General features: G+C 49.2%; 2 protein-coding genes across 4 annotated transcripts in view; both read right to left on the bottom strand.

Moving 5' to 3' along the window:
• LOC143000945 (ubiquitin-conjugating enzyme E2 E1-like) overlaps positions 1 to 2018 on the bottom strand; it is an 8600-nt gene extending 6582 nt beyond the window's left edge. The window contains exons 1-2 of one of the 2 annotated variants that reach the window (XM_076150445.1): positions 1810 to 2018; positions 165 to 348 (exon numbers count right to left, since the gene is read on the bottom strand). In XM_076150445.1, the coding sequence (XP_076006560.1) occupies positions 165 to 319 (155 nt within the window). In that variant the 5' untranslated portion in view covers positions 320 to 348; positions 1810 to 2018. Of the gene's footprint in view, positions 1 to 164; positions 349 to 1645; positions 1785 to 1809 lie in introns of those variants that run through there. The other variant, XM_076150446.1, reaches the window with a different exon arrangement.
• Positions 2019 to 3127: 1109 nt separating this feature from the next.
• On the bottom strand, positions 3128 to 25935 carry ube2e2 (ubiquitin-conjugating enzyme E2E 2). 2 transcript variants are annotated; one of them, XM_076150543.1, is made up of 6 exons: positions 25743 to 25935; positions 23634 to 23817; positions 22792 to 22842; positions 9700 to 9832; positions 5948 to 6095; positions 3128 to 3977 (listed from the first exon to the last, which is right to left on the bottom strand). In XM_076150543.1, exons 2-6 carry the CDS (start codon positions 23807 to 23809, stop codon positions 3880 to 3882), a joined length of 606 nt encoding a protein of 201 aa, XP_076006658.1. In that variant the 5' UTR covers positions 23810 to 23817; positions 25743 to 25935; the 3' UTR covers positions 3128 to 3879. The 2 variants fall into 2 exon arrangements, with proteins under 2 accessions (XP_076006658.1, XP_076006657.1); XM_076150542.1 differs by having other exon boundaries at positions 25790 to 25935.
• Between the last annotated feature and the right edge of the window lie 1479 nt (positions 25936 to 27414).

The raw sequence follows: 27414 nt of genomic DNA, 5'->3' as shown, positions 1-27414 counted from the left end.
ACACTCAGATGTCTCATGATAGAGTCCATCTGGAGCTTCCGTCAGTGGATGAACAACAGAATTAGTTTGCAGAGAGACTGACGGTGCGATTCTGCACGAGGCACGCCGGGGTGTAAATAAGTGACTCAACTGTACGATCTGGGTTGTTGGGTTTTTGTTTGTACCGTTTGGCGCTGGTGGAAAGCAGCTTGGAGGTCTTGCTCATGCTGGCTTTGCTCTCTCGTTTCTTCTTGCAAGGCGTGTCCTTCTGTCTGCTTTGGCCCGAGGATGGCGGCGATGAGGAAGAGCTGGTGCTGGCACGGGAATCCTCATCCGACATACCGGTTTGGAATGGAGAAGAGCCGGAACCTGAGCCAACAAAGAGGAAACCATGAAGCTTTCTAAATCATTTCTAACTGGCTCGCCCGTGGCCACAATAGCTGAAGGGTTTCACAACTCAACAGTCATTTTCCCTATTTTAGAAACATTCATCACCTCTGCCAAGGAGGTTTTGCTTTCACTCGTGTTTGTCTGTCTGTTTGCAGAAAAGCTCAAAGATTTACTGACGGATTGCAGTGAAACCTGGTGGGCAGGTTGGACGTGATCCAGGCAGGAAGCACTTCACTCTTGATACCAGAGCTGTTTTTACCACTTTGACATTTTTACCTGACTACATATTTTCCAAAAATGTTTTTTGTATCTTCCCCTATAATTTTGAATCAGAACAATGAAACAATAATCGACCTGATGGTGGCGCTGTATGATTGAATTGAGTCAACAACAAAACCAAGATCTTAAACCTAACCTTTAGTTTCCAGAGTGTCTCCTGTTCTGTCACATGAGAGACAGAGAGACACCATAAAGTGTCTTCATCCAGGTCCTCACATTAGTCAATGAGTTGATCGATTAGTTCATATAAATACATTTCACTGACAGTACTTCTATGGATCCCAGTACTTAGTTCTGATGCATTTACAGAAGAAATGTGCCCCAGCTTCTGTTATATTGAGCTTTAAATGGGTGTTTATCAACTTCTTTAGTTGTTTACGAGACAAAAAGATAAACTCTCTACTCACCGACTCTAATGTGAGTGTTTGTGTGCGAGTGGTCGCAAACACACACACACACACACACACACTAAGTCGCGAACCAAAGACCGTTCCTGGTGAACTAAACTGCTGCTAGCATGTAGCCTCACGTCACTAAGCAATTATGTGAACAAATGTACGTCTTCGTTGCAATTTAACATTTCAGACTGACGATTAAACGCCGCCAGCCCAGTGAACTACACCGTGTAATGGCTGTTGTCTCCCCGCACACACTCCGGTGCGAGCCCGCTAACATCTGAGCCTCTAACTCGGCCGACAGAGAGCACTCGGGCCTCGGCGTCTTCGGCTCGGGCCCCGACTACTCCCTGGAACGGGCTGAGGGAAACCTGCTTGCTAAGCATCCTTTAAAAGTGAACGGAAACCCGTGTAACGCCGATATGTTAGGCGGCGTTTGTAGGTTCGGTTCTTCGGTGAGACGTCGCGGCGGTGCGCCCTTACCCCGGACACCAAACGATGCGTTAAGAGACAAAAGGGAAAGACAAACACTTAAATGCCCGTCAGGAATCAACTACGCTCCAGGACATAGTCGATGCCCCTTTTCCGAGCGACCAACTAACCTCCACCGTCCCGTGCGTTCGCTTGTTTTTTCGGCGTCTGTAGCAGCCAGCAGCCCGTTGACTCCGTCTGAAACGCGGGCAGGCAGCCGGGCGGAGCGTGTTCTGTGGTCGCTCGGTAAAATGTCGAGCTATAATTGGATCTTTAGGACGTTGGTAAAACTTACCCAGTCTATTGTGTCTGGACCTCCGCCACCGTCTAGGCTGGCTGGTGCCTGTCGCCCTCTGCGGAACGGAAGTAGCCTTCCGCGGCTGCAGTGGGCTGAACGCTCTCGGTGAGACCCGGACTACCTCCAACCTTTCATTTGGAATATTTACTCAATATTCTGCGGTACTTTCGAATGACTTAGGCTGGGTTTGACGGGGGATGTTGTTATTGGGAATCACAATCACACCTGTGACGCCCGCGACACATCACACCCACTATAACTACACACCATGGAATAATAACGTCATAAAGTGACTTAAAACTAAAACACGCAACAAGAAACATGATGTTAACGTAACAATGAGCAGAATGAGGTCATATTATTGGGAGTTGTCATATTTAGTAAGAACACTAGAATCAATCTATCTTTTCTTTATTTGTACCAACCTGTAAAAACGTAGTCACTAGACTAGAATGTTGCCTACCAAGTTTTAAAATCAGAAGATATGTTGATCTTTTGTTGTATATAACCTCTATCTTTGTGCAGTTGAAGTAAAAGCACAGCAGGGATCCATAGGGGTCCATTCAAACGCCCGTAGGACCTGGTGAGGGAGCAAATACCTCCTGAATGCTGCTACTTACTAACAACAAAAACAATGTCACTGACCTACTTCAGAGGTGAATGACCTGAAAACACGATGAGTGTCACTTTGAGGTCATTAGCCAAATTGTAAAATCTAGTCCCTTGTATAAAGCCTTTCATCCGTAAATCTGCATTGTTCATCTGTTGTTTTAAAGATTTAACAACTAAACTTTAATCTGATAATTTGATCTGCCAAGTTTAACAATCAATAATTAGAACTACAGTAGGACCGAGTGAACTTCAGCCGTGACTTGTGGCTCTGACTCGTGGCTGAATCACAGGCCACTGAAACATAACCACACGTCTATGGACGGTAGAAGAATGACTCACAGCAGTGTGAAGTGTGACTAAATTACTCATGCAGTCATTAATAGCGCACAAAGGAGATAATGTCTTTGTTTTTCTTTGAAATAAATTCTCTGCACCAATATTTGTGCCTTTTATATTGACACTGGAGTGGAGCAGTTACTGATTATACTTAAACAGATACACAGTGGATGCCACTCAGGATTTATTAGGCTAATTTGAAACATTTCAGAATAAGGAGTGTGTACATGTGTGTGTATGTGGTGAGAGTGGGACAGAGTGAGCCTAAGATCATTGAATGGGTGTAAATATTTGAGTATGTAGGCTGTAGTCAAACACAAAACACACACACGCACGCACGCACACACACACACAGAGCCGAGCGGTCTCACGAGCCAACCACAGTGTGTTTTATTGGGTGCTTCAGTAATACAAGTGCACGACAAACCACTCTGCAATTGCAGAGGTGGCGGGTAGCCAGTAAATATACAAGTCCTGCCTCTTTCACAGGCAGACCTATACTTTTGTGGTCTGCCTCAAAAGCCTTTGAAAAAATACATACAGTACAAACAAAATCAGAGGGAGTTTGAAAAGCATGAAGGGTCCCATTGATGCAAACCTTCCTGTTCCATGCAGATAACATGTTGACAAATACAAAAAAACAGAGAAAAGTAAAAGCATACAGTATAGGCTGCATGTTTGTTCCAGGTGCCACTAAGAAAACAAGGTTACATACGGTATAGCTGAAGGACAATGCATATGATCATTATAATATTCTGTGTTTTTTTTTTCCCAATACAATACTTCCAACATTCAGATATTGGAAAATAAAAATCCCAATCTACTCTTTGTATAAAAAAAGAAGCTTTCAAGTCAACAAGGAACAAAGGACGTTTCTTTTTTTTTTGTCTGTTTGTTTTGTTTTTTGTTTTTTTTTTACACAGAAAAGGTAGATAAAATGCTGGGGAAGAGGAGGAGGAGGAGGAGGAGGAGGGCCACAGCAGGGAGGGAGGGTATACCGTTGCACTTAGTGAGTGTGCTTTGACAGACTAAGGGTAAGAGAGAGAGAGAGGTAGAGAGGTAGAGAGAGAGAGAGGTACAGCGACGGGCGTGGGGGAGGTGAAGGAGGAGTGGGAGAGTCTATGTGGCGTATCTCTTCGTCCATTGCTTGGCTATTCTGTCATGCTCTGTTCTGTTGGTCAGGTACTGTGTGGCGATGCTTCCCACCAGGGGGTCGGCTGCAAGGCAGAGAAGGAAAGAGGGACATTGTTAATGCGGTTGCCATGACACTGAATAACTCATCACTAGGCGCAAACAACCAACAGCAGCAGGTTAATAATGTAAAAGCTGAAAACAGAAGCGTCTTTACACGTTTGTGTGGAGGAAGTGTAAGAAAGACAGAATGGAACTTTATTTTCAGATCAGATTTGTGCGAGTCGTCATCTCAATGGAGCAGTTTTGGGGACTTTGCTCACTTCAAAGAGGCAGAAACGCTGTAAAGTAAACACGTCAGATGTTTCCCCCCTCGACCGCCGGGCTCAGATCAGCCTAAAACCAGAGCAGTTTGTGTTTGTGGCCGCGGCTGAGGGAAACGTTCCCTGAACCTTCTCACACGGCGTGGATCAGTTTCTTTTGCCTGCATCACAACTTGACTTTTGTAAACATGTAAACTCTTTGAAATAAATACATCACAGCAGTGGTGAGTCCGGAGCCACTGTGAGTGTTGAGATGAATTGTTTACAGAGGAGAAATCAAGAATAAAGTTGCCCTTTGCTAAAGTTGCTCAAGTTTTGATAAAAAAATAAGGACTAAAGCTTCACATTTTAAGAAAAAGTGAGTATGGAAATGAGGTTTCCTTCACTTCCAGGTTCTCTTATGAGGAAACACAGATTATCATCATCATTAGAGCATTCAGGCGATGAAGGCGGAGCTCTGCTGTCAGCCTTGGATTCTTGAATTCCCTCTCAACATTCCCACTTTTAACTTGTCTCAGTATCTGTATGGGACTTCAGTGACTGAATCCATCACAGCTGAACTTTAAAGGGCAAACTTTGTGAAGAATTTGTGGTTTGTTTCTTTTTGGTATAAATGAGTCAAATAGCGTTCATGTTTGCTCCGGGGCACCGCTGACGTCTCCGTCAGCAAGACCACAGGAAACTGGCAAAGGTGCGGTGGAGTTTCAGAGGGGGGAAGCAGCTGCAACACTTTATTCAAATGAATCCAGCCTGTTTACATCATCGGTGCTTCACATGGAAGCAGCGCAGTGACACCGGAGCGGCCCCGGCAGCTCACTTGTGGTCGCTTTAGTCACATTTCTCTAAAGGACAGAGACGCTGATCCCTGTCATCGATTCGGCCGGCCTCAGACTTTCTTCCCACGATCGAGCAGAGACTCCTTGTTGCCGAGCCGGGGGAAAAGCAAATAACAAAGCTTGGTTGATTTTCTAACACTTGACAGGCTGATGTATGAACCTCTCCACCAGACGAAGATGAAAATTGTGTAATTAGCCAACTTATTCGTCTTTTTTATGGGAGCGTGGGTCATTATTTAAGTGAGCGCAGGCTGCTGTGAGCTGTGCCAAACATCTGTCCAGGCTGCAACGCCCCGGTGCACACTGAGGGTTTAAAGTGGTCACTGCTGAGACTTTATCTCCCCATAAAATCACATTAAAGATGAGCAATATTAATCCTTTCATTACCTTAAATCTGGCATATACACGTGAAAAGGGAACAGACGGTAGATTCACTTCATGATGAGCTCTACTTCTCCGTGCTACTCAGGTTGAAACATTGTAATAATAATGACATATCTGTTTCCGCTGGAGATGAAAGTGTGTGTTCGTGTCGTGCCTGCTCATGTACTTTGGTTATTCGTCTCACAATCTGACATGCAACCAAACACGACACAGCCGTGATTACGCCTCCTAAAGATCACGTGCCGGGATGGCAGAAGCTTCAGCAGTTCTGTGTTCATGTTGGTTGGTTCTCTTCGTCTATGTGGACACAGAGAAGTTCAAGTGCAGTTTGGACTGTGGGAGGAAACCACAAGTGGCCCCAGCGATCCCAGTGAGTGTCTCATCCCTTCCCACAGTCTTTCCCAAGTGCAGACGCCACTTTGACGCGAGGACACAGCGGACACATGATGTTGTTCGGTGCCTCGACCCAACCGTTCATCAAACACTCACACTTGGTCACTGTCTGCGTCTTACCTGGGTTACAGTCTGTGAGCAGGGAGCAGATGGACAGCAGCACCTTGGAGATGGTCAGTGCGGGGCTCCAGTTGTCCTTCAGGATGTCCAGGCAGATCACGCCCTGACTGTTGATGTTGCAGTGGTAGATCCTGGTGCGAAACGTTACCTGCGGACACAGACGCACGCCGGAGTCAGACTGCGGTCGTTGAGTTTGTTACCGACCCGATATGAAGCACAGATGCGACCGCAGGCTCGTCTGCGTCGATAGAACACTTCCCCCATTTTCACCACCGCAGCTTCTTCAAACCGTTTGAGCCACCGCAGCAGAACGGAGAAGCCCTCACCTCCCCCACCTGCCTCTTTTCATTACCGTATAAAAACATTTGCCGATTCCACACGTTGAAATATACACACACACACATTTCAGGACGAGCTCCTCTACACAAAGACATCGGCAGTTAAACAGCAGCCGCATCTGTCTGTGCCTGTCCGGCGTATTCCTGCACGTTACGTAACGAGAGACGAGACGCCAAAGTTCTCCTCCCGTATTTAACGGCAGAGTCAACCGATTGACGATCCCCAAACGTAAAATGTTGCAGATTTCAATCTAATAACGGTGTTGACATGAAGTTTGTTCATGTAAACGTCCTTTACTAGGAGCCTTTGAGCAGCTCCTCTGCAGAGGTTGAGGGTTTAATGCTCTGCCGGTTGTTATTTGAGGGATGAAAGATGATTACTGCAATCCTTTCAACGACCTCGCCGGCAGTAAATGCGACTGTGAATGTGATTGATGGCTGGTGTGTGTGGAGTGTGTAAATGAACAGGAGGACGCTGTTTTGGCTTCGCTTGGCACTTTAAGATGTTTTGTCCTCTGTCAGGCAAACGGTTGTCATTTCTAGGGCCAACGTCAATCAATTTTCCAAGGAATATGATCTCATAAGAAGAGCTTCTTATGATGGACTGACATTTACACGTTTTAGGGCAATTTGCTGATGATTTGTTTCCCGGGCCTCGATTCCTCATTTTCAACACTGTGCAGCGCCGGAACAATGGCTCCCTGGATGTAACGGGATATTCTGTCGGGTCTTTTATCGCCATGGAAAAGAGGAGTGAAAGGAAAATGGGAGCGTTGGGAGGAGGAGAGGAATGATCTGATCAATGTTTGCACAAAGCGTGTTAGGAGGAAGAAGGAGTGGATGATGATGATGATGACGGCGCTCAGCGAAGACAAAGGGAGACAAGGGGCAATCTGCTGCCAGGTTAAGAGGCTGAGGATAATTAGAGGAGACGAAGCTGCTCAGGCTCTCCACTCTGCTCCTCTTCCTCCACTTTACTCTGGTATGTCAGCATCAGTGTCTGATTGCTCCACTGAGGCCCGTTTAGCTCCACACTTTACGAGCCTCTGTGGCATTAGAGCCAACTTTAAACGAGAGTGTCTGAGGGTAATGTCGTAATATTTGAGAAAAAAGTTGAAGTGTTACAAGAATAAAGTCCTAACCTGCTGAGGACTCAAAGAAAGAGGTCGGACCTTTAATCAATCCTTTCAATAACCTGATGCTTGATGTGATCGTCAAGAATCTGGTGCTGACAGAATTAAAAAATAATAAAACAAAAACTTTCTAGCACGACTCAATTTTCCAAACATTTACTTTCGCCCCTTTTTCCTCAGAGTGTGGTGGCGCTCTGCTGGGCTGAAGGTGTTTCTCCAGAGCGTCACAGAGCAGCACTGACCAACAGAGGGCAGTGTGGTGTCAAATCTGAGCACCACACAACAACAACAAACTGTTTTGTTGTCACTTAAGATTTTTGGACTCAAAGCAAAAGGGGGTGTAAATTAATTCTCCTGCTGGTCGTAAATAAACAAACCCATTCCAACAATCACCCGCACGCTCTAGATTCTTACGATTCCTCGACCGCCGAGCAGCCATCGTCTACATCAGCCGTCTGAGCTTGGACCTGAGCTTGACATCTGTCTGGTCCCGACGCCTGACGCTGCCCAATCACCAACATCTGGCCCTCCTGACCCGACCCTCCAGAGGAAACCTCTAATGAGCCTTGGCATCCCCCCCCCCCCCCCCACCCCCCCTTAAAAAAACCTCACACAGAGCAGGATGTTATAAATAACTCCCAGCGCCCCTCCCCCCTCTGCAGGCAGACCTCGCTCCTCTCCGGGCCCCAGCACACAGACTCACCCGGGCAGCCTGTCAGGAGGAGCGAGGGGGCCGGCCGGGCTGCGTGTCTGTTCAGAGCCCCGAGACGAGAAACACTGAGAGGGAATCTGGACCCCGGAATTCCAGAGCCTGAGGCCTGAACGCATTCAACACTGAGCTTCAGTCCAGCGTTTCTATAGTGAGGGAGGGAGAGTACGGCAGCTACAGGGCCAATGGGTGCTGTGAGTGTGTGTGAGTGTGTGCGAGTGTGCAGGGTTTGGCTGCAGATCACAGTGTGGTGGTGGAGGGGTAGAAGGTGCTGAAGGGGGGGGGGGGGGGGGGGGGGGAAACACTCAAGCCCCTCTGGCCGCCGACCGCTGGGAAGGAGCCTGTGGATTTGTTTGAGTCTGCTGTCAAACACAGAGCTGGTGGATACACGGAACACAAAGAGTGAGAGAGGACGGAGAGAAGAGTGAGGGGAGGGGGGGGGGAGTTAAAGCTGGGTGAAAGGGTAATCAGGTGCATGGCAGCCTAAAGTAGTCTGGCCCTGACATACTTCTTCTCTGTTCTCAATACTGACATCCACTCCACGTCCTTAAGTGCTCTGCAGACGCCGCCGTGACAAACTCACACGCTAAAGTGTAGACAAGTGCACACCGAGCTGCTAAACAACGACAGCTGGGCCACAAAGTACAGAAGGAGCGCCGAGCGGTCTAAGACGGCGAGCGGCGTTCCCGTCCCGCCGTTTCCAATCAAACGACAACAAGTTAAGACATCGTGTCTGTCGGCCGCGTACAAGCGCAGAAAACTCAAGCGACGTCAACAAACACGGAGTTGATGCTGGAACAGACAGATGGAAGGAGCCGGACGCTGCTTCACACCTTAATGCATCTGTGCTGCTGTTCTCAGTTATGTTTCATTCTATTGAACAGAAATGAATCCACCTCAGGCCAGCGTTCAAAACTTTGGGCACATTTGTTCCGGAATGCACATCTCCAACAACGTTATAGGTCAAAATCTGCATAAAAATAGTAGGATGGGAACACAGCGTTGCAGGAAATAACCAGAGGCAAGCGGCTAAACTCAAATAAGGGGGCGAGGCAGGAGAGGAAAGGAGAGGAGACAAAACACACGCCGTCACCATGTCACACCTGCAGATTGAACGAAAACACCCAGGTGTGTTTTGATACAAACTGTGTGAAGAGACGACGGGATTTTGATCTTACACAAACTAATAATAGCTCTTCAAACATACGGAGCGCTGGAACCTTCCTCACTCTTCTTCCTGTGATTCTAGTTTCTCTTCCAAGAGTCGGTTTCTGGTTGGACTCAGATCCCGAGTGCTGGCTGCATGTTGATAGTAACGCTTCCTGACAGCGGCGTTGTAATGAACAGCCCGCACTTTACAGCTCAAACTTATTCTGCTCAGAGAAAATATAATGAAATGTGAAATGGAAGCGTGGTCAAGATGAGAAAGGAAGCGAGTCGAGCTGTGAGCCGCGCCGGAGGTCCGACTTTCCTCAATCTCAACGTTCCCCGGATAATGAGACGACCCGGACACCTCTACAAAACCGCTACTTATCCAAGTGGCCAAGTGTTTAATGTCTGCCTGCTGCTGACCTTAGGGGGTTTGAAGGGGTAGTCGGGCGTGAAGGCGATGTCCAGGAAGAAGACCCCGCCCTCGTACACGGAGCCCGGCGGTCCCAGGATGGTCGACCTCCATTCGTAGATGTTGTCTCCTTTGGGGCCGGCACTGGAATATTGAAACAAAAGAGTTAGTTAATAGTTAATATGTGAACGGACACAGCGGATTGGAACAGACAGCCTGGCGTTAGAGGTGGCAGAGGACCGTCAGAGATGCTAGACCAGACTTTGGAATGCCGGAGCTTCGGCGGTTTTGGGGTCGTTTCTTTTATTAGCAGAACCTCGTCTAATCTCTCTAACAGTTCAGATTAGATTACCGGCTGCTGGGAGTTGAATTACTGAGGAGCTTCTGACACACTGACACAGTGAACCTGACAAATGATCAGTGAAGACAAGAGAGGAGCCACCAGAAGAACAAAGATTCACTACAGAGCGTTTCATCTGCTGCAAAACCACTTCATCTTCCAGCCGATTCTTTCTTTTTGACGCTATAAGTACTTGTGTGAACGGAGGCTGAAGGTCACATCTGTTGTATACGTGCTGTAATTAATTCCATTTCCATATGAAGGCTGCCCCCCCCCCCCCCCCCGCTGTTGTTTGTGGTAAGACCCTGAGCTGGCGCGGTTCCAGGAGAACACCGGGACAATGTCCAGATCACAAAGCTTCGGCACAATGAACAATCCCCTCGGATTTCACCTAATTACCAGGCGCGATGTTTAACGGGGGAACCCAAAGCCGCCGGCAGATGTGCTTACAAACTGGAGAAGGAGCCTCCGATGTCGCTGCTCACGTTTGGGCTCAGTCTCAGATTGACTAAGAGCGTCGACCGCATAATAACCTCAAACAACAGTGAAAGCAGCGTCTGGATCGTTCGCCATAAATAGAAATCAGACATTACACTTCTGCTTCCTCCCTCTGCGTCAACACATATGCCTCCACTAATCCACTCTGCCACTCTTTCTACTGCCCCTCTGCTAAGCCTCCTTTAATGAGCTCATTATCATCACTCCGTCTCTGGGGTATTATATAAAAATACACTGTTGATAAGGGATCCGCATAATCTGGACTTGACTAGTTTCAGGCCCGACCAAAGATCCTGGATTGAGTTGTACGAGCGACCCAAGTGACAAAAGGCAAAGCGCGCAACACACACAGACACACAGGCCATTTGTGTACGCAGCGAAGCAAATAGGAGATGAAATGGCGCTTTGGTTTGTAAAGTGCTCACAGCCGTTCATGATAACTGCACGTTGGGAGGGCTCGTTACGAAAAAAAGGGCCGAGCGGTGACACGAGGCGTTTACGGGCGTAATCGTGTTAAACATGCTGAGGGGGTTATTTCAAATTATGGAGCGTTAACAAGCGACCTTGGCACGCAAACAACAACAACAACGCAATCTGAATCTCATTCTACGCAGGAAATGAGCTTAAAAAGCGATGATGTGTGAGGCAGGAGACAGATGTTGACATCTGACATTCAGCAGTTACTTGTGGTAGGAAAGAGAATGAACCACAAGATCAAGAGATGGCAAACGACGCCGACGAGTTCCTGTAGTGTGACATAGTCTACGCGAAACATTACGTAATGATTGCAAGAGGAGAGACCGCGTGTGAAGGAGGTTTACTGTTTACACGCACGACTACATCCATTTACAACTCACATCGCCCAGCTCTGCTGCTGGCACTAAGCACACACTGATTTATGCTGATTTCAATCTAATTAGAGTGTTTACATGACGTCTGAATAGGTTTTTTATGGACTAACTCGCAGCATAACCAGTTTTAACCTTTGTGTTAACATACTGACTGACTGAAGAAATGGATCAAACTTCAGCTTCAGACACAGGAAGTTAATTGAAGTGTGACTTTTGTATGAATTCAGTTGTGCAGAATCTGTTTCTTATTAAAGGCCAAAGAATATTTGTGAATATGATGTCAGAAATATGACTACAATACTAAAATAGGTCATTCCTCATGAAGTGACCATGAAGAGATGTCTAGCCAGACTACCAAGACCAAAATTAGCGTCTGTGTGCATGTGTGTGTGTGTGTGTGTGGACAGGGCCTTACTGGTTTGTAACTGTGACAGAGAACCTGAATTATCTGATGGATTGATACTTGGACTTACAGATCAACTCCCCCGCCTGTTTTGGTTGCCGAATAAGTTCAAGGTCCCACATTACTTGGTTTGTTTCCTGCTGTTGGAAGAACTGCAGACAGGTCCTTCTCTTTGTCCCCTCTGTGAGGCTTTGCTTGCGTTTCTATGCCCACACACACCTCGATTTAACACTCCAGTTACTGCCAAGCAACTCAAAATCTTCCCCAACACGTTCAAAGTTCAAAGATGGTTGCCTATTCTTTTCCTTCTTGTATAGACGCCGGCTCTCACTCCCTTCCAGTCTGATGAGTTTGTCGCGGCGATACCAAGCTGGATCTGATGTAAAGGTGGAGATGATGAGGCGCGGCAGAGGTCCTCGCTCAACACCGCCGCTGGTGTAGGGGACCTGACAGCCGCACAGTGGCAGAGGATAAAGGCTAAGTCAATAGCTGAATGTGCCTGAATGTGCATGCCACCGCTGGCCGTTGCCTGGAGACCTCCTCCCCCCCTACCCCCCCCCCTCCCCCCCCCCGCAGGCTCGGGCGTTCACGCGGCGCTTTGTTGCAGCTGGTTGAGATCCAGCTCATTCAGGATCCGAGAGTCTCTGGCTCACTGGGTGTTTTCGGGAGAGGTGAGCTGCATTCATACCCAGGCGGGGGTGTGATGGAGACATTTGCACAGGACGGTGCTCATGCTAATGTAAGACAAGTCCCGCGGCTCAGGACGCCTTGACCCCGTGATGCAGCTAGCTGACACTGTCCATTCCCAATAACTGAGACGTACAAATTACAATTCTCCAAGTGCAGCTTTAAACCGCTGCGGGCGTTTGTTTGCATGCCAAGCTATTCTCTCTCCGGTCAGGCTTCACTGGTGCTTCAGAGAATCACTCACAAAGAATCACTAAATGCCGGAGAACATTTAGAGGAACAAATCAACAATAACCGAACAACACAGCCACACAATTAGCGGAACACAATGAGTCTCCCTCTCACTCTCTCTCACTCTGAGGAAAAACAGTCTTCTCCTCAGCTCAGACAGATCTGATGTGCACAAATACATGACGTTAGCCAGTGCAACAGTGCTGCTTCTGAGCTTTGTTGTAGTCTGCAATAATACCCTCTGTGCGCGTAAGACTACATCTGCAGCCACTGTGAGCCGCCATTCACCCGGTATTTGGGTCATTTGTTCCGAGGGCCTGGGATACATTAGTGTGCGTGTGTCCGTGAGAATCCTGCCACTGCCCTGTCCTCCGAGATTACGGTCATGTGGAAAAGCCACTTAAGAGAGCGGACGGGACGGCTTCCTCCTCCACGGAATGCCAAAACAAAACTCTGTCTCTCTGCTCTCGTCCTCCTTTCTACACCGATGCCTGGTTTACAATCCAGCCCAGAGTTTAAGTGTTCTCGGCACCGGCTTGTGCAATTGTGGTGGTGAAGTCGTGTTTCCTGCAGATAAATTGAGATCTTTCAACGATCTTGCTGCGCGGTTGAACGGAGGCTCATCAATGTGCATGAGGAAGGGAGAGACTGCAGGCATGGAGCGAGTTCACGCAGGGAGGGTATTTATAACACTTTATTTGTGGATTAAATGGGAGAGTGTACTTTAAGTGTTCTTCATCATTCATCCTCCTCCTCCTCCTCCTCCTGCTTCCTGGCTCCTGAAACCCAACCAAGCTGTGCCCCATCAGCATAAGACAGCGGTAATAATTTCCATATATATTGAATGACCTTTCCTGGCTGTGATACAGTGAGGAACGGGGGGCCGGCGTGTCTTTGCCCTGTTTAATCATCTATATATTGTCTTATTCCTCAGCACGGAGCCAACCGTTGAGAACCTTTAACCCGCGGGCTAATCTATGCGACAATCACTCGCCTATCTTAGCGTCGTTGTCAACCTGGGCCAATTTCCTCAGACGACGGGGCTCAGGTTAAGTCGATGGAAGAGACGTAACCGCTTGATCATCCTGAGCCACTCAGCCGCTAACAGCCAGCGTCACATGCTGCGATCATATTTACACGCAAGAGGTAAAAGCTTTTCTTCTTCCGTTCCTTTAATTATGCCTTTGATATCCAAACTGATCCGTCTTCCGACTGAGGGAGGAGCTCTAAGGCCGCTGAGCCGGAGGAACACATTACAGCGCTGCAAACGACCGCGCGTGACGGCGATAAAGAGTCTAACAGAGAAGGTCATTGAGATAAATAACACACCATGAAGTCAGTCGGCTCGTCACTGTCGATGAAGCTGAACAGAGATAAAGGCTGCAGAGGCCGCCGGTGGCCCGTCTGCGGCACAGTTTGTTGGAGTTGGTCGCATTGCATATCCAACGCATTTGACACAACCCGGAGGGGGGGGGGGGGGGGGGACACAGCGTCAGGAGTGAATTACACTCAAAACAGAAGGAGATGCAGTTCTGTTAAATTTGCTCGTTTGGCTTCTGCAATAACAGCAAAAGTACATAAGTGCGTGTGTACGAGTTTGATTCAGGTGCCTGATGGATCGCATGCAGGTACAAACCATGCAGGCAGGACAGAATCATCAACTCGTCATCCAAAACCAGGTCTGAAACGGTTTGGACACACTCTCAATGCTGTTTGTCAATGAGCCGTTGGTTCATGTGATCTAGAAACACTGATTTGGACCGATTGCACCACAATCCTCTCATGATTTGTTTCACAGGAGCCTTTGGTCAGTTTAAGGTTGTGTAGAGTAATGTCATCAGTGCTTACAACCAATTGTGAGCAGCTTGTAGTGTTTGAACTGCGACATTTCCACTGAAAAACAAAATATGCTATGTTCAACATTCCTTTCAAACACACAGCTGACTGGGATAAGAAAAGGAATCTGTGACATTTCCTGCCCGTGTTATCTAAGACGTACACAGCAACAGCAAAGCAAAACTCTTCCTCGTCTTCTTCTTCTCCCCCCACCTCTATTCTCAGCATAAAGGGGTTGAGAGTATCTACACTCTTTCAAACAAATGTGTTGTTTCCATCTTGCAGTCGATACCGATATTGATTCCCTCCAACACGAACCGGTTTGGGAGAATCTGCTTCCACTGACTCATAATGGATCAGCAGATAAAACAATACAGAGTCCTGGTGTATCTCAGCTGCCTGTCTGTACGCTTTACACCCCCCTTCCCACGAGGGTTCACGTAAATAAAAACCCTGTGGATTGTGGATGAAGACTCAATAGGCCGACATGTTGAGAACCCTGTGGGCTGAACGGCGACCCGAGTGAGGCAGCAGGTCAAGAGCCAGCGACGGGCAGATGAACAAATCAGTCAATCGAACGTGAATCGTTTTGTTTTGCAGCTTGTGAATACCGCCGCGTGCAAATACAGTAAAGCTATTATCTGCATTATTCCCCCCCCCCCGGCACCTTTTCCTCCTAATGGCAGTTCAGTCATTCAGTTAAGATCGTCCATTCTATCGCCGTGGCTGCTGTGCTTATCAGAACAGGAACTTTAATGAAGCAATCTTCTCTCCTCCTGACCGTGAAAGAGCCCCAAGACCAATTACTGTGTAGCTCAGCAGCCGAGGTGACACCTCCTTCCCCCCCGCTCCCCTCGTCTCTATTGTCTCAAATGACACGGTTTGTTTTTTAATCAAGCCTTTTATTGTTCATCTCTACAATGAATACTGCAATTACTGACCGGACGGTTTATCCAGAAACAATCGCTTTGCAGGGGAAATGGCTCATGCACACGAACGCAGCCTCACTGAGGCGGAGGGAATAATACACTTTCATTCCCAGGGGAAGGCAAACCGCTCCTCAAACAGCCCAAACAGCCGTTACTGACATAAGGAAGTGTACGTTGAGAGAGAGAGAGGTGGTGAGGGAGAGAGAGGGGGGGAGGGGAGAGAGACAGTGAGGGAAAGAGAGGGGGGAGAGTGAGGGAGAGGAGAGAGTGAGAGGGAGGGAGAGAGAGAGAGTGGGAGAGGAGGGGACTCAATAGAAAGGGGGGAGAAAGAGTGAGAGAGACAGAGAGAGAGAGAGTGGGAGTAAGTGTGAGGGAAGAGAGAGAGAGGGGAGAAGTGGGAGTGAGAAAGAGAAAAAGAGAGAGCGGGGGGAGAGAGACAGAGAGAGTAAGAGGGAGGGAGGGAGAGAGAGGGGAGGAGTGAGATGAGAGAGGGGCGAGAGAGCGGGAGGGAGGGAGGGAGAGAGACAGAGAGAGTGAGAGGGAAGGAGGAAGAGAGAGGGGAGGAGAGGGAGTGGGAGTGAGAGAGAGAGAGAGACTGAGAGGTTTAGTCTCTGGTTCCCTCATTAGGGTTTGTTTAGTGGATCTGTTCATTATCCTCAGACCTTCTTTCTGATCACATGCATGAGAGGAACCACAGAGACGTTGGTTCTCCTTCTCTGTGTCTAAGCTGCTGCATGCGTCTTATGCAGCGCAAATGTTTGCCTCGGGCTACAAATGAATAATGTAGCTCACACTATATCATTACCATAATACGCAGCCTCGGCATAAATGAAAGCACAACATCATGAGTAATACAAACATCACTTAACCCACTGAGCATTGACGTGTAGTCGGACCGAAGGGTGACACGACAAACAATTAGAGGAAGCCTGGTACCACTGAGGACGACCTTCTGCCCTCACAGCAACAGGAACCGTTTGCTTTGTTGGAATGAAACCAGTTAGACGCTAGATGAGACTCTGCCTCCACATCTGTAATCTGAACCAGACTGAAGCAGCAGCACGGAGCTCCAGAGCCACATGTTGCTCTTCACGCTTCTGTCTGGGTCTCAATCAGATCTGCTGGAGTTACAGAAACACAATGAGTACACACAGGTGCTTCTACTTCATGGTCAGATTAGTCAGATGATCCGTGAGATTGTGTCATAATGTGGAGTAGCGTGCAGCATGAGGGGCTACAGGCTGCGACCTGAAGGTTCTGACTTCAATGGAGCAGTATCTCAGTGAAAGAAAGCAAAACATCCCACAGCGTGAACACAACAGGCACGACTGTCAGAGGACAAAGAGGCTGAAACATGCTTCTCGTTTGTAGCATAATAAAATAAAGGCTCTGGTGGTTCTGTTAGATTTTACGACCCATTCTTCCCTGCTGCAATCAAGGCAACATGTCTGTTCTTTCAAACGTCACGTCTGCAGCTAAACTCCATTGAAATCGGCACCAATCAAATCATGTTTATGCCGAGTAACAGATTAGGATTACGAGACTGTAAAATCCATTTATTCAGGCATGGACACATCTTGGTTGTAATTAAGACACTCTCACATGAATTTCCTCAACTCAAGGACTTCCCTCACACTGCAATGAGACAGCGACTCGTGTGTGTTCTGAGTCCTGCTCAAGCGCTCCTCGTGTTCTACCAAACTCCGTGATTAGAGAACAACACCTCTACACCTCATCACCTCTTCCAGCACTAACACACACCGAGCAGAGCGTTTGTATCTCGCCGCTGAGGGAGCCAACTTATCAACCAAAGGTCAGTGATCAGAAGGCGCCGCGCCCGACACGTTTCCTCTAGAACCACATTAGCACCGACGTCTGCCGGTACAAATATGTAACCCTTTTGCGCAGCGAGTTAAAGCAGAGCAGAGAGAAGGCCAACGCTTCCTGCTTTAGTAATCATTATTCATTTCACCATCTGTGCTGGAGGGTTAAGAGTGTTGACATTTCATACCCCAGACAGCAAATATGTCATTAAGAGCCTTAAATCTTGTGGATTAGAGAGTGTAGAGGAGGAACCCGTTAAAAGTTCTGACAGAGTTCCCCAGTCAGAGCGGTAATGGGACCGCAGAGTAATTGTTTACTTGCGAGTTATTTGTTCTCCTGCCAGAGGTTCTTGTGTTTGCTTTGGTGTCGGCCTCAGATTACACCTCTGTCACTCTCGATGACCTAAACTGCTTCTGCGAGGCTGCTTGTGTAATGGCAACACTGGGCCGCAGAACGTCCACACGCCGCGCGTCACGCTCCGCCGGCTCGTTTTTAACACGCCGGACAAATGTTTGCCAGAAGACTACCTTCACACAAACGAGGACATTGAGACTTCAATGACACACATGAATCAAGACGGGCGGCGCTGGCTGTCAAACAAGCGCGGCGGTGGAAAGCATTAAGGATAAATTAGAGCGGAGCCCACGTCTGAGGTCTGAGGCAGAGCACATGGAACCTTCATTTCATATCAGCAACTTCATTCCTTTCCCTTTCGGCGCCGCGAGAGAGAAAATGGTTCCGTTAGCTCAACTAACTACATTTGGATCATCAGCAGATGTTTCACAGGTGTGCGAGGAGATGATTGAAGACATCTTTACCTACACTTTATGTAGATAATAATCGGCCCTTTGTTCCTTTGTGAGGAACCTTTTATTGATCACAGATGTATTTCATAATGGCAACACCAAGATCGTAGTTTGACCTTCCTGTTGATGGAAACTGAAGAATCCGAGCCCGAGAGATTTACAGCTCCTCCTCTGCTAAACGACAGCTGTGTACTTCTGTTATTGAAGGCCTTTTACTTCCATCGAGGTCGCTGTCTTGGTCTATTAGAGTGAACGCCATGTTTTGGTGTTGATCCAAGAATGTTGAAATGTTTCTTTAACAGCGCGAGACAGGAAGCATTTCGGAATTTCTTATTTTCTCCCAAACTGCTACTACAGTATCTGAACTCGGATGGAAGAACCGTCTATTTATCTCTGTTGTTTAATTTCATGCAGATGTGGGTGCAGATTCACGCCCCTGAAGGGATCAATGACACACAATCTCAAGACCGGTGTCTCGTTTACGGGCAAAAATGTGACAAGAAAACATCTCAATGCGGAAAAACGCATAACAGCTCGGGAAGGATCGACTCTTCCTCCCTCCTGCCTCCGCTTCACAGCCGCTTCATGAACTTTAAAGGTCAATTTCTGCTTCAACCCCGAGGTTTCTCTGATCCGGGCTCGTGCTGATGCAAATTTTGATGAGCTCCGGCAGCAAAGCGCACACACAGATTCTGCGCGGAGACAAGCTGAGCCCCGCCGGTGCTCAGGGCCCCGCCGGTGCTCAGGTGCTGCGGTCTCTGGACGGGACCTTCACTCAAAAGGTCAGGGACCACACACACACAAGCACACACACACACACACACATTGATGGGCGGCGCCGCTCATCAATATTCATGAAGGTGGCGATTATGGAACAAAACTGGGATTAGAGCCGATTCACAGACGCAGTCGTCTTGTGAATGTGTTCGCTTGTTTTACCGACTTCATCCGGACATCGCAACCAAAGATGGTACGCAGGATGGATCATTGAGTTTACTGGGGCACAATAAGGCGGATCAACACGGGGACCCAGCAGCCCCCCCCCCCCCGCCCCCCTTGGCTCCGGGCCCCCGTCTCTCCGCCCCCTCATGAATATTGATTCCCCTCCCTGCTGTGCTTAATGGCGACGCTGTGAGAAATGATGGCGGCCCTGTCAGTGGCTCATAATCCCCCGGGGGGCGCGGCACAACGCTTAAACGCTGGCATAGCCCGCATGACGACGACCCCGTCAGCCAGCGGAATCCTCAGGGTCGAAGCACAAATTGACCTTTAAAGTTCAGAGCCGGAGGTCAGCGGCCTCCGTCCACGCCGGGGCTACATCAGGCCGGCTTTGTGCGCTCGTGTCGGCCAGCACGTGACAGGTTAGCGGCCGTGTCACGGGTGAGTGACAGCTCCGTTTAGGGGGCGCCACAAGGACATTACATCATCGCCGCTGATGGTATCATTGGCTCCAGGGGCCAGGGGTGTTATCAGCCGCTTCACAAGAGGAAGACGCTCTTTTATATCCAGTGTCATGCAGCCGAGGAGCCGATGGAGGAGAACAAAGGAGGAAGGTGGCGTGCGAGGAGAGGAGCGGCTTTGTTCTGGATATCCAGCACTGCAGGGGCTCGGCTGTGATTAAGAGCTGTGAACTACTTCTTCTTCTTCTTCTCCAGCTCGTCTGTCTGCCTCAGCGCCTTCCTATATTCCCCAAAATGATTCCTGACAGCCTCCTGGGATGGAAGTGCAAACTGCTTACATGAAGTGTGTGTTGTGGCTGCGCTGCCTTTGAGTGGATCAGAGCCGCTCAGACGTCTCCGCCTCCTGTGCGACTGCGGCTTCCCTGCGATCGCCCAGCGAGCGGATAACAAACGGAAAGAAGAAGCACTAAAACACACCAAAGCTGACATTTACCTTTCTGCTTCAGGCAGCTCAGCTCCCTGCTCTCACTCAAGTAAATACATGTGTGTGTGAGCCAGCAGCTGAAACACTCCGGCTCTATACATGCATCCTAAAGATTGGATTAGACTTCGACTAAGCCCACACTCGCATTCCAGCCGTATCTGTCATATATCTGGTTGGACTCCTTGAATGCTTTGCAGGAGCGGAGCGACGTTGCAGGGAGGCGACGTCATAAATTCAGACAAAACTAATTCCCGCCATCCAGGAGCGGCGAAGTGAATAAACGTGCGAGGTGAAGAAGCGTAGAAGCGAGGAGGAGTGAAGAGGAAGGTGAGGGAACCCCGGGAACTTCACAACACGAGAGAAGAGGAACGAAGAGTAGAGAGGAAGAGAGGACGATTATTTACTCAATGACACCGATGCAAATATTCTTGGTTTAGGCAAATTCAGTCTGTTTTCCGTCTGGCTGCAGTGAATCAGAGCCGATGGAACAAAGCGGCTCATTCTTCAGGTCGTAGCTTTTATAAAGTGACACTGATGTTCCTCTTCAAGTCATTGGAGTCAAAAGCTCGTCACATCGTGTCGTCTGTGCCACTTTCAGGCAGGCGAACGCTCTCAATCCTCTCTAACACATTTACATCAGTAGGTAAACGCTCCAGCCGTGTGTGTGTGTGTGTGAGTGTGTGTGATGGGGAGAATAATTGCGGTGTCAAATCCTTTTCGGGGTTGGGCGTGTTTCTATTCGTTTGATGCACGACAGCTGCCAAGGTGAGGAGTGAGCCGTCAGCTTCCTCTGAGTGAGATGAAGCTCGGGAGCCGGTTGAAACGTTTACTTGCAAAAAAAGTGACAAAACACTGAGCCACCCAACAACTTAACGTCTCACTGTGAGGCCAGAGGAGCTTTAAAGGCTGAGAACATCAACAAAGCTCTGAATTTTGACAACACAGGAGGACAAATGTAGCCTGATTGTGTTATTAACGCGGGAACACTGGTGTGTGCAGCATCAGGGGGATCAAAGTGAGACCCAGCTGGAACACAGGAAGCAGCGCTCGCCATCTTGCAGAGGAAACGCGGCTTGATTCCTTTCTGGGGCCCTGAAGGCGACGCCAGGACGCAGATCTGATCGACTCGATGAGGAAGGGGGATCCTGTCTGACATGGACGGGAGGAAGTCTGAAGGCTCCTCCAACCTCCACAGACGGATGAGACCTCATACATCACCCCCCTCCTCCTCCTCCTCCCCCTCCTCCTCCTTCCTCCCTGAGTCGAGCGTTAGACGTACTGAAGTGAATCTCTTTAACACAACTGTCTGTCTCCCTCCTGAAGGGGGCCAACAGCCCGTGACTCCATTGGTGGTGGGAGGGGGGATGAAATGGATAACCTCTCAGGGTAACCTGGCCTGGGGGAGGGAGCGAGGGAGTGAGCGAGCGAGCCAGCCAGCGTGGCATACAAATGACGACATCGCCTCCGCCGCTTGCAATCGCTCATGCGTTTATGTAAATGGGAGCCGCGATCGCTCGTCTGAGAAATGTGGCGCTCGGCTCATCTGACCTCGACGACATTGTGACAAAGGCTTTAATCTGTGAGGGGGATTAATCTGAGTGCATCGCCCCAAAACACACATGATTAGATTTGGGTGTCATATTGAGTGCAGAGAAAAGGGAACAAACACAAAGGATTATGTTGAAGAGGCTTAATTGTTTCCCGGGCAACTAGTTCCCCCCGCTAAGACAATGGCTGTGAAATTTCAGCGAGCGATTATTTTACTTTCAAATGACTTTCCTCGTGTCCTCCAGCTACACCCGCCATGTGAGCCAGCCTGGTGTTTTGGGGAAGGCGGGGGAGGGGGAGGGGGGAGGCGGGAGCGGAAACCAGATTATTAAGAGACCTCGAGCGGGAGCCACGTCTCTCGTAGCCTCCGGCACGACAACAAACGTGGGCCAGAATGAAAAGGTTAGCTAAATGTTTATGGTACGGCGGCGGCGGCGGCGTTGCGATGAGACCGAGCAGGCGTGATTAATTCACGCAGTAAACACGCCTGTCCCCGGGTGCAGTCGTTCCAAATCACCAGATGAGTCACACAAAGCTGCGACCCTCAATCATCTCTAACAGGCGCCGACCGACAAATACGCACAATTCAGGAACCGAGTCCAGCTTCGTCTCCCGCAAGTGTCGGCCGGCGCGCCTCCATTTTGCTCCTCAGTGTGCACGGCAGGAGCGCTGGTTCGGGGGTAATTAGCGCCGCCGGAAGGACACCGAGGCGTAAATCAATGACAATGTCACTTTGTGTTATTTTAGGTAGATAAAGGCCCCTGGAGCGCGGGGACAGACCCTCGTGCTCGTGTGCCGCGCCGCTCGCCGGCCGCCGGCTCTCCTCCTCAGAGGGCGCAGAGCCGCCGCCGCAGCAGGAGCAGCACACAATAACCATTGTCCGCGGTAAATCCCCAGCAGAGCACGGGGGGAACCACACCGGGACCCGAGCAGGTCTTAAAGCTTTCATCTGCTCCCTTTCAGCACGCGCTCACACGCAGGAATGTGATCTGAAACGCTGCTTTCTCTACAAGACGGCTGCAGTTTGAGTTTGCAGCAATTTCTTCAAACCAGCACAGCGGCAGGAGGAGGAGGAGGAGGAGGAGGAGATTCCCCCCTCAGATTACCATCTCAAACAGAAACACACACACACACAGAGCAGCATGAAGGCACCGGAGACAAAAAAAAGCATGCGGCCTTTCAAACACAGCAGCCTGGAGACGCACGTGTGTGACACGTAGATCCAGTAAGACCAGAGCGAGTCCGCCCAGCAGAGAGGCTCCTTACCTGCAGTTTGGAGGAGGATCTAGTGTGATCTCTGCCAGCTCCTTCTGGATCCTGCAAAGACAAAGATCTCCATGTTAGAACGGTCTGAGGCATCCCAGGACACAGGACGTGTACGGAACAACACGTCTGGTATGTTGACTTCAGACCGGCGTGACCAGTTAGTTGTTAATGAGCTGCATCGTGACACCAGCAGCCATAAAGTGACTGAAACTGTTTGTGCTGCAGATGAGAGCCTTTAACCAGATTACGATTATGTTCTGAATGCAAAGTGTGTGTTTGAGGCTTTTAATACGCTTTAACGTCATCGCCACTTAATTGCCCGCGTTGCTTTGATTCATAGCGGTTAAGCGTGAAAAGTTGACGATTCAGGCGACGAGGGGCAGCCGAGTCCAAACTCTGCAGCTAGACGCATGTTAGTAGAAGCTCAGAGGCCCCTCCCGTGTCACAGCCCCTCGCCGGGCCCCCGTGGATGTTTCTGAGTGCCGTACACACACACACACACTCACACACACACAAAAGGTGAGGTTTTCAGCACTGTTATTAAAAGAGCGGCTCGCCCCAGCCGACCCTCTACACTGGTTGCATAATTCTGTCATCGCCCTTCCTTTTTAGAGAACGAGTGTTAAGAGCGTACGAGGTAAACGGCGATGAAGGGGGAGGGAGGGAGGGAGGGAGGGAGGGAGGGAGAGCCCAGAGGAGAATCCGCCGCATAAACAGGATCTCTTTCATATCACGCCGTGTGTGTGTGTGTGAGCGACTGTACCTCCTCTCTGTGTGTGTGTGTAGCGTCACACTGAACTGGATGTTTGCCTTCACAGAGCGAGAGAGTTCAGGGTTCTCACCTCTTGGCGCTGGTGGAGAGTTTCGCCGCCGTCTTGCTGGAGATCTTGGTCTCCTTCTTCTTGGGCTGCGCTTGTTCCCGCTCCTGCTCCGGCGGTACCGACTCCCTCTGTTCGATGTCCGAGCTGCCCCCGCTGGTGCTGGGGCTGTCGTCCGGTCTCTGCACTTCGCTGGACATCTTGGGCCCTGAAAGGAGGTCCCAGACTCGGTCACACACACACACACACACCACCTCTGGATGCACAGTGAAGCACATTTCCACCCTGCAGCACATTAACACCAATCTGACGCCGGAGCTTCCTCAGCGAAAAAAGGGGAGGATTGGAGCTGAAGTTAAGGAAGTTAAGAGGGGGTTAATTAAATCAATGCAGAGCTGGACATCAGGCGTCTCGTTAGGAGGTGGAGACGTACAGGATGTGAGGCGGTAAAAGGACTCTACAGAATCCTACAGCACAGTGATTCAGGCACATATAGGCTCCAGTGTGATCGACTATAATGAGCCATTTCCCCCTAAAGATCTGCTGATGTTGTGGACGACGTAATGGAGCCTGGAGACGATTAGGTAGAAGGAACAGATCCATCAGTGTCTCAGAGGCCAGGCGTCATGACTCCCACCTTTATCTGAACAGGTGCAAACGCCTGACTGGACTTTGTAGTTTGAGATCAATGTTCTGACAGACAAGTGTTGAAATAATCGACCGTGAAGATTACAGAACATTAACCAATAAGTAGTTTTGGCCTTTTATCAAGGACAAAAGACAAATATTTACCCGTCTAGCTTCTTGAATGTAGTGATTTTCTGCTCTCCTCTGTTGTATACAAGTGAAATTCTAACAGTCAGACGATTAATTGACTTCTATAATCAATTATTTAGATCATTAACCGAGTCAAAACTATCAGATTCTGCTGCTTTCACCCGGTTTGACTCACTGGAATGTGATGCATTGGGATCAATAACTGCTGTTCAGACATAATAAGCACCGCCGAGCAGCTGATGACGGACTGAAAACTCGTGATGTCATCGATTATGACACGTTATCGACTAGACTAGACGGTCAATCGAGATTATGACACACAAACCGGTCACGAAAACAACGATGACGATAAACAACCCGGAGCTGCTGAATGTTTGAATGTTTCAAACACATGTCGAGTCTGAGTCGAAGGTAAACAGGCAAACTGGTAAACAGGTAAACACTTCGTGACAGATCGAGACAGACAGCTGGAGAGTGGAGACAAACAGTGTCCCGCTTTATCCCGTACAAAGAGTACAACAAAGACATTTATGTGTAAAAGAGACTATAAGCACTACAGACTATAAACATGAGAATAATCACGACTTGAATCGATTATGTATCAGATATTGGGAGCGCGTGGAGGAGGCGGGCAGCTCCTTCCTCCCCCGGGGGGGCGTTTCACGGTGATGGGGCTGAAATGCGACACAACAATGTTTAAAAACAACAAACGGGACCCGGAGTGATGGCGGCGTGTGTCTGTGTGTGTGTGTGTGTGTGAGCTCGAGCATCACCGGAGTTCGCTCGGTCTGAACCGGGCCGGTCAACATGTCTGAGGAGGTAAAACAGCACAATGGGGTCGAGTGGAGGGACGGGAGACGGAGCCGCGCTACAAGAAGCTACAAAAGCGAGCAGAGCTACAGTAACGGAGGAGCGAGGTAGCGCTCCAGGGCCGGGGGGAAGGGGGGGAGAGGGAGCGGGGGGGCCCGCGGTGCTTAACGGGGATTTAAAAAAAACACAAAAAGCCAAACAGGCCGCGGACAGCAGCGTTCGGTTGAACTCGAGGGAAATACGCAGACAAGACGCAGCGAAGTGCCGGGAGAGAGCGAGTAAGGCGCCGGCGGGGCGGATGGAGGGCAGCGGGGAGCGGGGAGCGGGGAGCGGGCAGGGCCGGAGCCGAGCGGCGGGGACGGAGGGACGTACGGTTCCCTCGGTGTGTCCACGCTGACGAGCAGTGACCCTGGTCGGGCACAAAGAGAGGCTCGTCCCACACATCCACCTCCTCTCCTCCTCCTCCTCCTCCTCCTCCTCCTCACTCTCCTCCTCCTCCTCCTCCTTCACGGGCAAACCGACACTTTTCACGGGACATTTACTTACTTTTCGCGGGTCTACGAGCGGCGGCGGTGTGACCGTGTCGATATTACCTGGCGCTCGGCCGTCGATGCTGCAATTCGGCGTCGTAATCCCCAAAGGTACCGAGAAAGTATCTCCTCGCACGGCCGCCTGCTCGCTCCCGCGTCCTCGCTCTTTAACTGGAGGCAGCAGCAGCACAACGCGACCGGAGCCCGGACCGCCTCCGCGCGCGCTCACGACGCGCTCGTGCACGCGAGGCCGCATCGGTGAGCGAAGCTTGCGCAGAGCCGTGCAGCGTGTGTGTGTGTGTGTGAGCGAGAGAGTGTGTGTGAGAGAGCGTGTGTACGTGTGTAAGTGTGAGAGTGTGAGAGTGTGTGTGAGAGTTACTTAGGTGAAAGGAAGTGATAAAGACAAATCTCCACCAACAACAACCAACACACACATTTGATAGGTCAATAATACACACACTTATGATAAATACTAACAATGATACAAAACCATCTATACTTTATCATCCAGTTATGACTCCATCTGAAATGAAACAGGCTATTGACTTCACCACACACACACAGACACAGACACACACACACACACAGACAGACAGACAGACAGACAGATGTTTGACCGCTTCCAGACTTATTGACCAGACGTGCCCATTGTTGTCGTAGCCTCTCCATCAGGGTCGATGGAGGTGTTATTGTCTGAGCAGTGAGTGCACATGTCCACCATGTTTGCTCACAGCAGACAGACTCATGCGGTCACTGAATGCAGATCAAAACAGTGAGGAAGAACAAAAATACACAAAGATACACCGTTTATGTCAGAGGGCAAGATTCTATAGGCATCAATGACAAAAATGAAAAAAAACCTTTTATCTCCAAATCTCCAATACTTTCCTGTTCAGAATCTGATCTGTGTTGGGAGAATAAAAATGGATCAGATCCATACACAGGATTTGATCCCTGCTATGTTTAGTTGCTCTCAAATAACACAACAGCTGCTGGATCCGATTTTTGAGAAAGTTGTGCCCGTTTGCAGTTTTCGAGGAACTCAAACGCAGAGTGGGGTGAAATACAAGTTTAAAAGGTTTATAAATATACACCTTAGACACTTAGACACATTAAGGGCTCCCTCTCTTTCAGGAGTGTGTGTGTGTGTGTGTCTGTAATGAAGTGGATCACACTCTACTTCCCTTGTCACATTCTTACTATTTCCCTTCCATTCACAGTAAAATAGTACAGCTTCACATTATCAGCTTACAAACACACCGACTCTTCACTTCTCCATCTGCTTCCTTTTCCTCAGCATGTCTCTTGGTCATATGTACTTGTTTACTTGTTTGCTCTCTGATGCTGCTGCACTGACCCAATTTCCCAGCAGAGATCGTTAAAGTCTCATCTGATCTAAACCAAATCCCCTGTTTGAACATTTTGGTGGTTGGATTTCCATGCAGTTGTTACGGTGTCACATGTGGAAACCCCGTAGACCCTCAGCAGAGGGTCGACAGGCGGCATCTCGCCTTTACCAGCTCTTATTATGTTTAATACAGAACAGCTACAACAACGTAATTGCTGCCATCTGGCCGTCATCTTGAATCAAGCGCTCTGCTCCAATTGCACTAAGGCGATGTAAGAACATTCATATTGTTCTGATAAAACCATTGATTTGACTTAAGCTCTGTTACTTTTTTTTTTTG

Source organism: Genypterus blacodes, unplaced genomic scaffold (assembly GCF_046128005.1).
Source record: "Genypterus blacodes isolate CSIRO-AG114 ecotype Tasmania unplaced genomic scaffold, CSIRO-AGI_Gbla_v1 ptg000052l_1, whole genome shotgun sequence".
In the NCBI taxonomy this organism is placed as follows: Eukaryota; Metazoa; Chordata; class Actinopteri; order Ophidiiformes; family Ophidiidae; genus Genypterus; species Genypterus blacodes.
This window is presented reverse-complemented; position numbering and strand designations above follow the sequence as displayed.